Source organism: Acipenser ruthenus, chromosome 7, assembly GCF_902713425.1.
Source record: "Acipenser ruthenus chromosome 7, fAciRut3.2 maternal haplotype, whole genome shotgun sequence".
In the NCBI taxonomy this organism is placed as follows: domain Eukaryota; kingdom Metazoa; phylum Chordata; class Actinopteri; order Acipenseriformes; family Acipenseridae; genus Acipenser; species Acipenser ruthenus.
Genome location: NC_081195.1, coordinates 42,336,532 through 42,349,913, shown reverse-complemented (window position 1 = coordinate 42,349,913; position 13,382 = coordinate 42,336,532). Strand labels below are relative to the sequence as shown.

Below are 13,382 nucleotides of genomic sequence, written 5' to 3'. Positions count from 1 at the left end.
AACAAGAAGAAAGAGAGGACTTGACTGAAGTGTTTAAAATCATAAATGGTATAGATAAAGTTAACCCAAGACTGCTTCAAATTTAGCACAGAGAGAAGAACAAGAGGGCATAAGTGGAAGCTGTAAGTAAGTTTAGAACAGCAGGTAGGAAGCACTTTTTTGCACAGAAAGTTATAAATGCACAGACTAGCCTACCAGGTGAAGTAGTGGGATCTAAAACACTCTGTACTCCTAACTCTGCAAGTGCGGTCCTAAATAGACTGATGCAGTCATTGAGACCCTCATTATCATAATTGTGGATCATTATTTGTGCATGTTGAGTAATTTGCATTGCTCTTAAGCTTAAATACATGTGCCTATACTTACATCAACCCCAGAAAGTCACCTGATTCTAAATTTTATATGAACCCAGAAGCACTGGAGAATAGACTAATATGATCAATGGCTTTCTTAACTTAATCCACATTGCTTTAAAACAACGTTGTACCATCCGGTAACTGTGTGATTTTAATTTCTATCAAGTTTATGTTTATATCAATAATAATTATGACTTCCAATAGCAACAGCTAATAATTGTGCTACAAGTAAAAACAAAAAAGGTGAGTATATTCTGATGCCTCTTTCCAGAAAAAAAGTCTTGGTGAGGTGCCAGAAACTAAAGTAACCTGGCTATTTATTTCTTTGCATTGTTTTTGCATTATTTTAGTAAAATGGTTCCCAAAACTGAACAATTGGTGGGCTTTAAATAGAAATATGTGCACTACAGTATCAAACATGTACCATGAGTCTAAAAACAATATCAACGTGTTTTTATTTATCTATTTTTTTATAATCCAATAAATCTAACAATAAACCAAAAATCATTTTAGTCTATTTTTCATAAAGTCCAATTGAGTCTCATTAATAACTTGGTTTAAAACACCTTTTAATCTATTGGGTATTCAAAAATACCTCTGCCTCAGTTATGGATTTCTTTGCCATTAATGTTAAGTGATCAGATTGATTTTCGTTTGAAAAAACATTTTTCCAGAGCAAATAAAAAGCTACTATTTTTTCCAACCACTTAACACAAAAGCACCTTTTGCTATTTCTTTAAAATGATCATCAAATGCAGAATGTAGATTATGCAATTCTAATGTTTCATCATTAAACTATGAATCTTTATTGATTAAAGAATATCGTTTTATCAGTAACAGATTCAATGCTACTTTTCACTTACTATCCTGTAACAAGTAAGAGTTCAATTTCCAGTATCCATTTAAATTACCCATTTCATTGAAGAGGTTTCCAGTTAAATTCTGAAAAATAGTATTATAATCTGAAAGAGAGGAAGATTGGTGTGAAACATTAGTACAGTACATTACAATAATTCTGTGGAGATTGGCCACAAATATAATCTGATTTATTATCTGTACAGTGCATTATTTATTATCACTATATGTATTGCTCCAACTAAATTCCCATATATATGGATGATAAAATCTCCCTGCAACTTCTTGATTCAAAACAGACAGAAAAAATATCTAAAACAAAATTTTGGGTTACTTGCATATTTGTTTTCTAAGGATATATGTACAAACTATTACACTGAATTTCATTAAAGTCCCCAGCTGTAATTATAAAAGTATTTAGATTTTTTTTTTCTCAAATTACAATTTCAGCATGAACACAATTTCTAAACTTTACTCTGACGATTCTCTGTGAAAAACAAAGGCTGGCTGGACAGAATGAATTAAACTGGAACAAGTCATGTTTTAGGTTCTATATAGAAGATGTATGTAGATGTAAGTAGAGGCGCTTTATGCAATTTATCGCACAGTAATTTTAAATGTATAAAAAAGCAGCACAACACTTTGGCTTGTATTTTTGATGCAAGTTCGATCCGCTTTTATTGTGCCTGAAAAACACAAGCCAAGTTAATAGAACCCAATTTTTTCTTCTAACTTAGTTTGTGTTTTTGATACAAGTTAGAAGAAACAATTGGGGCAGCCTTGGCCCCCATCGGTTTTACTGTTGTTCCTATTTGCTTTGTGCTGGGCAAGGTTGCCCCAATGGTTTCTTGAAACTTGGCTTGTGTTTTTGATATCTCCACTTTAAATGGCTGGGCACATTTGATAACTTGGACGTTTTTTCACATTTCCAATGTGTTTTTGTTTCAGATATTTTTTCACTTAATGGATAATAACACACACATTATGGTAATAGCAAAATTCTTCAACCTATATTGTCATTTGGATAAGTTAAATGTAAATAGTAGCCTAGTCTGTTGAAAGGGTTATGATGTGAATCTGTGTAACGTAGCGGTTATGTAGTTGGAGTGAAAGTATGACTAGTTAGAATTCAAATCCTGCCTTATATATATTGTAACGATCTTGGTTCCCGCAGGCAGGCGCATCACACAGGGCGAGGAAATCCACACACAGGCGTATATTGGGTTTATGTCTTTGCAATACAAACCCTGTGTGGGAATCGAACCTAAGACATGCTTCCAAAGCAGTGTACAATGCATATGCCGTAGCTTTCAGGACACAAAGTTTGTCCTTCCAGTTTACCAACATTTGCAAGTAGTATAGCAGTAAAGTTACAGTTTTTAGCAAGTAAGACGAACAGAATTTTGTAAATAATGATTATGTATTATCCCGATTGTATTTCATCTGATTTTGCAAACTATCATAATACCCTTGATCTGTTAATTTAGTGTACTACAACGTTTTCACGTTTAGGAAGTAGTACTCAGGGAGACGGTGCTGAATTCTCAAAATGTTTGTTTTATTTGAAACTACAATTCCTGTCATGGGCCGGAATTCACGGCACCAAAATAATAATCCCACGTTTTAGTCTTGGCACGTTCACTGCATATTCTCGCCGGTCACAGGTCACTCGCTCGCTCAGTCGCATCCACAGTTTCTCATTCAAGTTCAGCGCTGGACTGTCTTGTAGAGGTCTTCACGGGTCTACCCGGACCATAGGCTATATGACCCGGACCCGAGGAGGACACGAGACCCGACCCATACCGAACGGGTTTTCGGGTGCAAAATTGTCACACAAGACTCGGGTCGGGCCGGGTCAGATTTTGTTTACTCAACACACAAACTGTCGATTACTATTAAAGAGTCTCTCTTTGCTACTAAAAGTCATTGTTTATAATTCCTGTTGCATGGATTGGCTACCCCCAGTAGTACGTGACATGGCTTGCAGAGCGCAGTAGCAGACACGTGGCCCATATCAAAGGTGTTTCTTTTATTCTTAAAAGTCGGAGTAATAGATTTGTTTTTGAACAACGTGAAAGAAAAACTTAAGAAAAAGTAACTGATCTGTCTGCTTCACTGCAATCCTGGAACAGTAACGTTAGGTTACTTACCGTAACCCTGGTTCCTTAAAGAGAAGACGATCACCAATGACATGATGTATGGGATATGCCTGCCATTGGGTAGGTATTGCTACACTCTTTATATCAGAGCTGCTGGTGGTGCCCTTCCTGGGGTGACGCACTGGGTTCCGCCAACCGAGGGATTAAAACTGTCATCCTGAGGAAGCCATTTTTCTTTCTCTATCGAACCCGTGAGGGTGACCAATGCGACCTCGCGGTTGGTGGTCATCTTCTCTTCCAGGGAACCAGGGTTATGGCAAGTAACCTAACGTTCCCTTTTAATTTCAAGACGACCACCAACGACATTATGTATGGGATAGTGTATACCAGAGCCATCATGAGGGAGAAGGAATGGCAGCATATGAGGGACGCATCAGAACCGGATAACCCAAGGGTTAACGGCGCGATCTTGCACCATCAAGGACCCTCTTGTCCTATCCACGTAGCATCTCAATGCCCGCACTGGGCAGAGGAAATTCAATCTCTCATCCCCCGAAGAAGAAAACAGGGGTGGATAGAAGGACTCCAGTTCCACAGACTAATTAACGTGGAAGGCTATGATCACCTTGGGGATGAAAGCAGGGTTTGTACGCAGTGACACCCTGCTACCACCTACCAGCATCCAGCAGTTCTTGCAGAAACTGTAAGATAACTGGCATGGGGCAAGAGATTGGGTAATTTCTAAAAAGGAACAGGTTGTAGTTCTCATATAGAAGAAAAAAAAAACATAAAGAACAAAGCTTTTTTAATGAAATGTTTCATAAATATTACAACATAACAGTGATGTGAACAGACATTTTACTGCACTGACACAAGAGCGTAAGTTTAATTAATACAAATAAACATAAAAAAAGACACACAACTGTGTTTATTTATGCAGTGCACACATTGATATCCTGAAAAAAAAGACAGCAATGCTTTAAATACTGTTTTTTTTAATCCGTTTCACATAATTTCTTCCAGGGGTAAACATATACTGTAATTGATCACTGCAAACCTTTCCATTTAAACTGTGAATAGCTGTTAGGAACCATGTTCCACAATATTAGCTGCACAAATCCATATATATATTATATATATATATATATATATATATATATATATATATATTGCTACCCTCTAAGACTAACATCTAAAAGGTGTAGCAAGTTGAAAGTTAATACAAATATTTTAGACTAAAACACATTTAAAAGCCTAGTTTTATTAAAATTAAAAGTAACGTGAACAAATGATATTTTAAAATCAAGTTTGTACAAACTACAAACATACATAGATTGCACAGCCCAACACATTCTGTTTGCCCCATTTAATGATTAGGATTCCCTTAAAAGCCGTGATATCGGACAGGCCTGACATTTAATTTACACACAATCTTGCATTGGACAATTGGTAGGATCAGTTGCAGAGTAGGGAGAATGATATTTGTATTGAAATTGAGCACACCACAAAGCACATCCACATTAATTAAAGGACAACACAAATTAAATGCAAGACAACTGTACAAACTCGAATGAAATATCATTCCATGACACTCCAAAAGCTGTACACCTGGCTACCTAGTTGATTTAGTTGACTTATGAATAGTGCACAACCCTTTTAAAACTTGCTTGGCACATTTATTTAGGTTTCATTAGAGTACCACCGCTGCACTAAAAGACATGAATACACTGTGTATCAGGAGCCTTTAATACTATTTGTAATATGCAAGACCATCGACAGCCAGATAGGCATAAGCAATGTATTGTGGTGTAAAGTGCAGCATGTTTTTAGATCTATTGTAGTGATGGGACGAGTGTAGCCTTCTATGAGACTAAAACTGGAACTTTATATATTCACCCTACTTCTTAAACAGGGCCAAGCTGATTGAACTAGAACAGCCCTCACAAAACATGGCAATCTTGCTGGGCCTTTAATTGCACAAGTTAATAGCAAGGTAAATCATCAGCCACAACTTTTTACCTATGATGTAATAAAATATATATATGTAACTGATTTAATACACTAGGTCTGGGATAATATATATTTTAATGCAATTCTGTTCCAGTGAAATTCAACGTACGTTTCCAGTTCTGATACAAAAAATATATACATCCTGTTTCCAGCACAAACATTATTATGAGTTATGATGATATACTGATGCCTTAATGTTCCATTATAACCAGAGCAGTGTTCTGTACTGGAGGGTCCCAGTTGCTGTAAAAGAAACACGGAAATCTCCAATTGGACCACAAAGAAAAGCCATTCAGTGCTGATATTTCAAGCTTGCATTGACAGCAGCAGTAAACTTCAAACCTCCAGGCAAGAGAAGGTCTCATAGCCACAACACATCCTTATGCAGTGGCTGATAACTTTGATTTGATCTTGTGATGGAGAAGGCACGCTGTGCATCAATTGCTCCAGAAAAGGACACATTTGCACATTAGGGCCATTCCATAAAAGTGGTATGTTTATCACACTGATAAGGCATCAATATCTGTGGCGATAGATCTACTGTAATACAGTTTCATCATCAAAAAATCTTGGGCTTGCCACTAGTCTGATATTGATGACTAATCCAATGTAAAAAAAACGTTATTGCCCAGTGACTACACTTGAATTCCCGAGCAGTAACTATGGCATGTTTAAAGCAAACAGAACAGAACCATCAATCAAGTGTGACTGATAGCATGCCTTCTAGCAATAGCTGAAGATTCTCTGAACTAAATAGTCAGCAAAACACATTACATTACACAAGAACATGTTTGTCTTTTGTTTTCTGGTAAACTCATCTTAGCAGTGTATTAACCTTTTATTTTTATTGAAAACGTATTTACACACATCTAAACACATGAAAAATATTTTATATTCTTACTAAATGTCAATGTTTCTTTAAACAAGCTAGGTAATACTACATTCAGCTTTATACATTACTTCCTGACCAGGCCACTATGCTTTGTCCCAGGTCTTGTGGCCCAGTCTTTGATGTCTTCTTTTGTTTTCAATCTATTAAATGTCACTTGACATCCAGTGTTACACTACCAGCAGCAATTTGGGCCAGAAAAAGGTCCCTACAGTATTCTCAGAATGTAGACCGTGTAGAATGTAGACAGAATGGCAGCCAGTCTTTTTTTTAACATACAGTAAGGCTACAGGGTTATTCCTTTGACCAGCGAGGATTCCAGTGTAATATTGAACTCATGGACTGTCTGTAGCACCCGAATGAGGGAATTCACTGTCAGGTGGTCCCGCAGCAGAGCATATTCTTCATACATCCTTGTGATTAGAGGGCATTCCACCAGGAGCGGGATCCATTGAGGAAGCAAGTGGTCCCTGAAATTGCAAAAGCAGAATGTAAAATCAATGGTTTTGTCTATTTCCAGTTCAGAAAATATTTATTTTCTTATGTAGCAGAAAAGTTAAATGTCGCTAAGTGAGCTGTTAATCCTAGAGTTTTTTTTTTAATCCGTTTCAATAAAGTGTTAAAATAGCTTCTGTTTTTGTAAGATTTACTGATTTCTTTGTCCTATTTATCCTTATGTTCTAAAGTAGACAATTTGCCCTGTACAGGAATGGTACTGCTCTAAAGCAGGAGGAGATGACTGACACATACCTTGCCCCAAGACAAACAAGAAACTGGAATTTTCCATCTTTTCCAATGTTCCTTGGGGTTACGTTGATGGCGTTCGCATAATGACAGAATACTTTACACATGGATCTGAATGCTTCCGTTTCCTCCTCAGTGTCCCCAATCTGATCGGTCATTTCAAAGTAGGCCACGGCTTTCTCTGTGCAATAGAAACAAAAAATGGCATTCAAATGGGTCAGATCTGGTATAAATAGATTAGGACGTTTAAATGCATACAAAATATACATTCCCTTTATACACTCCTGCTAATCTGTGTGGAAGATACAGTCCTAAACTGTACAGAATATACACAGAATCAGCCAGGAGATGGTGCTTCTGTTACAATCAAGCATAGCATTTGAAAAAAAACATTATACAGGTACAGTAATTGTTATTTGATATTGTGTAACATCAGAACCATACTAGAAATGAGATGTTGTATTGCTGTGGTTGATCTGGTTAACTAAAACAAAATACAGTAAATAAACATAATCATGAATGCTTGTAGTTCAGATGAGTTAATGATAGGGATATAATAACTTTACATAATAAAGTACATAACTGGTGAGCAATTTTTTCAGTGGGCTCATCCAGTTGATATTTCCTGTAATAACCGTCCAGTTATCATAAGAAACACATGCTCATTAACACCTGCAACAGAGCGAGCTGTCAAACTGAAAGGGAGTAAAGCAACAAGCAACACAGAACTTTAGAACTCTGGCAGGAAAAAACTGCTCACCAGATAGTATAAAAAATAGGTTTGTCATAAATGATAATTTAATACCCACCCGAGGGGTGGGATGCTACATAAATGCACTGCCGAAGTATTCTCTATTTAATAACTTCTTATCACAATACTCATTTGGAGGTGCAAAGCAGTTAGATATTTAGTTTTACTTTTTAAACTGAAAAACACAATGGCCTTGCTCATGTTTAGAACAATACCATCCACTGTTCTACATCCACAAGCTTACAGCTGCTTCACATTTCCCTGCAGAATAAATTCTATCTTTAGATTTTTTGTAGAACTCCAATTTCTCCCATTTTTCCAGTCAGCTATACATTTTATATTACGTCATTTTACATAATCCATAAATGCTTAAGTGTTTTTATTAAAACTGCCATTACATCATCTATGGGTTTACAGTACACGATTGGCATACATAAATTTAACATCCAGAACTCAATGAAATCTAAAGATATTATTTGTCAAAAAAAAAAAAAAAATGTATTGGAGACATTTGGTATTTATTTCCAATACCCTGCATTTTAAAACACTCTGCCTGAAATATGGCCGAGTCCACTAGAGGGTGCTTATCCACTGAACCTGCCTGCGAATGGAACTGCAGTACAGCAACCTGCTGCAGCATCAGCATGACAAGGTTAGCTTCCCTGCCAGGAAAATAAAGCACAGATAGAGCATTTTGCCTTTAACTAAACTAAATCTGTGATGCATGAAACTGGGCTTCCATTTGGGTTTAAGGTCAGCTGTTTATGAACATTAATTACCAAAATAGCAACTTTTCTCCTTCACAAATAGCGGATCCCAATTTTTTCTTACCTATGAAATCCCAGACAAAGACGTTCTTCTGGAAAATGCGGGAGGATTTGAACCCGTGGTGGAAAAACTGCTCCAGAGCAGAGACCAGACCGTTCTCACCACACAGCAGGATCGTGAGACTTCCTCTCTGCAGGAGAAAGCCAGGTTAGGCAAATGCAGGGGCAACAACTAATGCAAACTTACTTCTGGAAAAAGCAGCACTGAAAGCTGGTAAATGATACTGGGAATTTACTTGTAGTACTACTATAAATTTTGTTTTTGATAAAAACTAACAAATCAGTATTCCCTACATATTTGAATCCCCCCCCACCCCAATTACATTTTGATCAATGCAGTTTTTTTTTTTTTTTATTGTACCCTTGTGCGACAGGTTGGCAGAGTGTAGATGTTCCCAGACCAGACAGCTGACAGAGAAACACACATACAGGTGTCTCGTGTGAAAAGCGCTCTGGTGCGACATTTTTATTGAAAACAAAAATAAAATAAATATTTAGACAAAAACACTGCTCATAGAGCAAAATAAAAGTTTAAATAAAACAAAACAATACCTAAGTCAGGCTGGGCAATCGCCTTCACTGATCCTCTAGACACTCTAGTTTCATTTTTGATTTTCTCCAGTCTCACTCTCGTTCCTCCTCTCAAAAACACCCACCACCCATTAATTAAATACAACCATTCCAAAATAAACAAACAATACACCACAATACAGCATTTACACACAGGGATTTGCCCTGCCCCCTCTAATTATGTGCAGGGCTTTTCTTCTGTCCTGCCATGCCTTGAAAACTACTTGCCACTCTTGCCTTACACCGTTTATAATTATTCCAGCTCAGGTGTGAATATGTCTATATATTTTACATTAAGCTATTTTAATGTAACCCATAAAAGGTTTGCCATCAATAAAATAGCTATTATAGTGTGCATGGGTTCATGCATAATTAAAAATTCAATGCTAAATGAGATTAGTTTTTGCATGGTTTTCAGTTCATGGGCAGACCCACTAAATAATGCTGCTTGTTTTGCAGGTGGTGGCTGCTTCCTTTTTGTATGAAATTAGGTGCTACAGTGGCAGTAAAGAAGCCTATAAGAAAAAGGACACAAGGCAACTTTTATTCAGGTACAGAACAATGGACTGGAAATGAAATGCAGCAATAAGAAGTGAATTAGTGATTGGGGACAAAGAAAGGTGGAAAAATAAACTTCCTTATTGTATGTTATATAACTGTAGAAAACAACAAGTAAAATGTTTGGTTTAAAAAGAGAAATGCGGTAAACGTCCTTTTAGTCAGCCTACCTTTAAAAGTGTTAGAGAACCCCTTGCAGTGTTTACAAGAAAAATATCACTTTACCTTTTCTGTAACCCGTGTTTGTCCTTTTCACTGGTTTTCAACATATTCTCAATAGTTTTGAATTTATTTATTTTTTTATTCACAAATAAAATAGGGAATTACTTTTTTCAACTTTTACTCAGGAACATTTGCCAAGAGAAAGCAAATTTACTTCTTACTCAAGGTGAAATCCTTCACATAACAAATGGGTCGGGAACCGCTATGCTGTGTCAAACACTGTCTAAACAAATAACCATTTTTCTTGTAGACTGCAAGATAAGTATATATTTTTTTAAGATGAGTCCCTGCAATATGAACACAACACTGTATTGTTTGTTTGTAATACCACTCTGCCTCTTCTGCCTTTGTGGTTTGGGGAGGGGAAAACTCTTCCCTTCAGTGGTCGTTACGACATCACCGAGCACGTATTGTAATTTAGATGGCATGCGCGTGCATTCGAACCTAAGCCAGCTCAGGGCACAACCGCAGTGTAAACACTAAGTGAAAAATGATAAGAATCTCCGCAATCAGTTGGACCTGAGTTGATTTAAGTCCAAAGTGGCAGTGTAAACGCAGCATTAGAGACTAGTCTCGGTCGATTTCAGTTTGGGAGATCACATCCTCTTTGGTGGTTTTAATAAAAAAGGTTCCCATGGATTATTCAGCAAGCCCCTGTACTATAATCAGTGGACCAGTGCAGTGGTGCACAAAGTGGGGGGTGTGGAGAGTCAGTAAGGGGGGGCGCGACTATGACTAAAAGGGCAGTTCTGTAAAAAGTTTATTTTTTTGTAAGGATAGAACATTTTAAATAAATTCATAAATGTCAGCTAATTACCAAGTTCTTACCTTTCAAATGAGCCGTTGACGATTACTCTAGGAGAAATTATGTTTGAAGTGGCGAGTGTGAGTGAAACTGCAGTAAACAGAGCCGAAATGACGGCTACCATGTATGAGGTGACAAGTGTAAAAAAAATGAGAAAAAAAAGCACTAATGTTTTAACAGCTGTTTTTTACCCGGATTCAAAGTAAATAACTTTTTCCCCATATATTTAACAAAAAAAAAACTCTTAAAACTCAGCAATGCCAAATCAAACGCTTGCATGTTAGCTTCAGATTTAGCTGACAAAATAATATCAAATACATGAATGGAGGCTATATTTGCATCCTGAGCCATTCTAAAAAAAAGGCATAATACCACAGTAGTGATGTCAAAAAGTGATAATTCCTCTAGAGGAACATATACTTGCACCCATTTGACTCCTCGAGACCATAACTTTCAATTCAAACACAAAATGCCTCGTTTTCAAACACTCGACAACACCCACAGTACAGAAATGTTCATTAATGATCAACAAAATAAGAATACATTAAAAAAAGAAGATGTAAAGCTGGTACATTCGTATCTCAGAGAAACGATAACAACATAGAACGTCTGTACAGCACTGAAACACTACGTTTAAAAAAAACCAAACTGTACTGCTGAACCTCGTCTTCTTTAATATTAGCATCACAAGGGTATCCATGTATTATAAAAACATAATAGATGGGCCTCTTCAGTGAGATATAGGAAAACAATTCCATCTTGGGTTTCTGTGACAGTTTTAAATTACTCGACCTTCGGTCTCGTAATTTATGATGTCACAGAAACCCTAGATTAAATTATTTTCCTGCAACTCACTGAAGCCTATCTATTACTTAAAACCCAGATTTATTTATTCAGATACATTTTTTTTAGATTTAATTGCTGAATGATAAATGAGGATTTATAAACTGATTTTAAATGTTGAATTTGTGATACGCTTATGTGTTTAGCTAAATCTGGACTTTCTGGGGTTAAATCTAGGAAGAAATTTGCTATTTATGTGAAATCGGGGGAAAAAAACACCTGTTAAAATACAAAGATAAGTTCTAACGCGTGAATATGTGTGTGTGTGGGGCATGACAAATTGTATGCTAAAAAAGGGGGACAGCACATAAAAAGTTTGCGCACCACTGGACTAGTGTACCTACCTCCTTTTCAGGTTTATGAAAGTGTTTTACAATATTATTCACAGCTTCCCCGATGGCCTCCTGAATTTGGCCAGCATTCGGCTCTAAAGACAATAAACAAGAAATTAATCACCTGGTACTGCTCTTAGAGAAGGTACAAAAATACCTTAAAAAATATAGAGCTATATACTGATTTGGATGTAAATGTATTCAGAGCTGTTTCATTTCAAAGATTATCCAAGTCACCTGCATGTTTACAGGTTTAAAAATGTTTGCATGTTCTCAGCGAGAGAGAACAGGTAGTAATGTAATTGAAACTAATCCTGACAGGCCTCATACAGTACAGCTCGAGCAATCATATTTAATTACGATGGAAGCGCTGGGTACTGATTATGCCCTGGGGGGGTTGTTTTGACAAAATCAAGGCTGTAATGCTATTTATCTTCTGGGCATCAACGTCATTTTGCTTTAACATCCAAAAGACAGTGTTTATTACACATATTTCAAGCAATACATAATATATTCTTCCATGACATTTCCTTCTGTGTGTGTGTGTGTATGTGTGTGTGTATATATATATATATATATATATATATATATATATATATATATATATATATATATATATATATATATACGTGTGTGTGTATGTGTGTGTGTGTGTGTGTGTGTGTGTGTATGTGTGTATGTGGTGTGTGTGTTTTTTGTATTATTCTACACATGCTTATGTTTGATTCCTAACCTATGCATTATGATTGTCTCCATCATCATGTTTACAAGTCACAATACACACTCCCTCCTTGTTAAACCTGCTAGGAAGCTTGTAAGATACACAATTGCTTACCCACTGCTGGCAAACCAACACAGCCTGCAGTACTTGCTCACTGCAGGAACAAACTTAAGTGTGAAATCAAGCAGTACTGCAGGGTTTGGTGCAGCAGTGGGGAAGCAGTTTTCGTAACAGTCCTGTGCTTTTGGAAGTTAAATTAATCAGAGCAATTTGACAACGTTATTATAGTGCTTGGAATAAGGGCATTTGTAATATAACTTTAAACAATTGTACATGCTTGTGTAAAAGGGTTCTATCCTATCTTTTGTTTTGACTTTATATTAGATTCTTAAAGTTCTCGCGACACAGCAGGATCACGAGGCTTCCTCTCTGCAGGGAGAAGTGCCAGATTAGGCTAACGCATGGCAAAACAATATTCTAGAAAAAGCTGGTACAAGATATTATACATTTATTTTGGAAGTAATTTTAATTCAAAAGGAGGTCAAATTGATCAGATTTACTTTTTGATCATAAAACAAAATCACTCCACAAAAGAACAGCTACTACTGGTATTCTTATCAATAGATTCCCCCCCCCCCCCCCCCCCATTAAAAATGTATTGATGCAATTTTCTACTGCTAGTCACTCTTGACTCACAGTGTCTAGAATTATTCCAGTCAACTGAGAATGCAGCTCCTCAGATATCTCCCCAAATGGCACTGCTGGTGTCTGAATGCTGGAGGGCCTGCCTCGTGACTTAC

The 13,382-nt window shown here is 36.7% G+C and overlaps 1 protein-coding gene across 13 annotated transcripts in view; it reads right to left on the bottom strand.

The window, feature by feature from the left end:
- Positions 1-4,098: 4,098 nt before the first annotated feature.
- Positions 4,099-13,382, bottom strand: part of LOC117415847 (DENN domain-containing protein 5B-like) — an 84,461-nt gene continuing 75,177 nt past the window's right edge. For all 13 annotated transcript variants that reach the window (XM_034026700.3, XM_034026699.3, XM_059026970.1 and 10 more), the window contains 4 exons: positions 11,874-11,956; positions 8,536-8,662; positions 6,960-7,134; positions 4,099-6,679 (listed from right to left, as the gene is read on the bottom strand). In XM_034026700.3, coding sequence (XP_033882591.2) covers positions 6,496-6,679; positions 6,960-7,134; positions 8,536-8,662; positions 11,874-11,956 — 569 coding nt within the window. In that variant the 3' untranslated portion in view covers positions 4,099-6,495. The remainder of the gene's footprint in view (positions 6,680-6,959; positions 7,135-8,535; positions 8,663-11,873; positions 11,957-13,382) is intronic.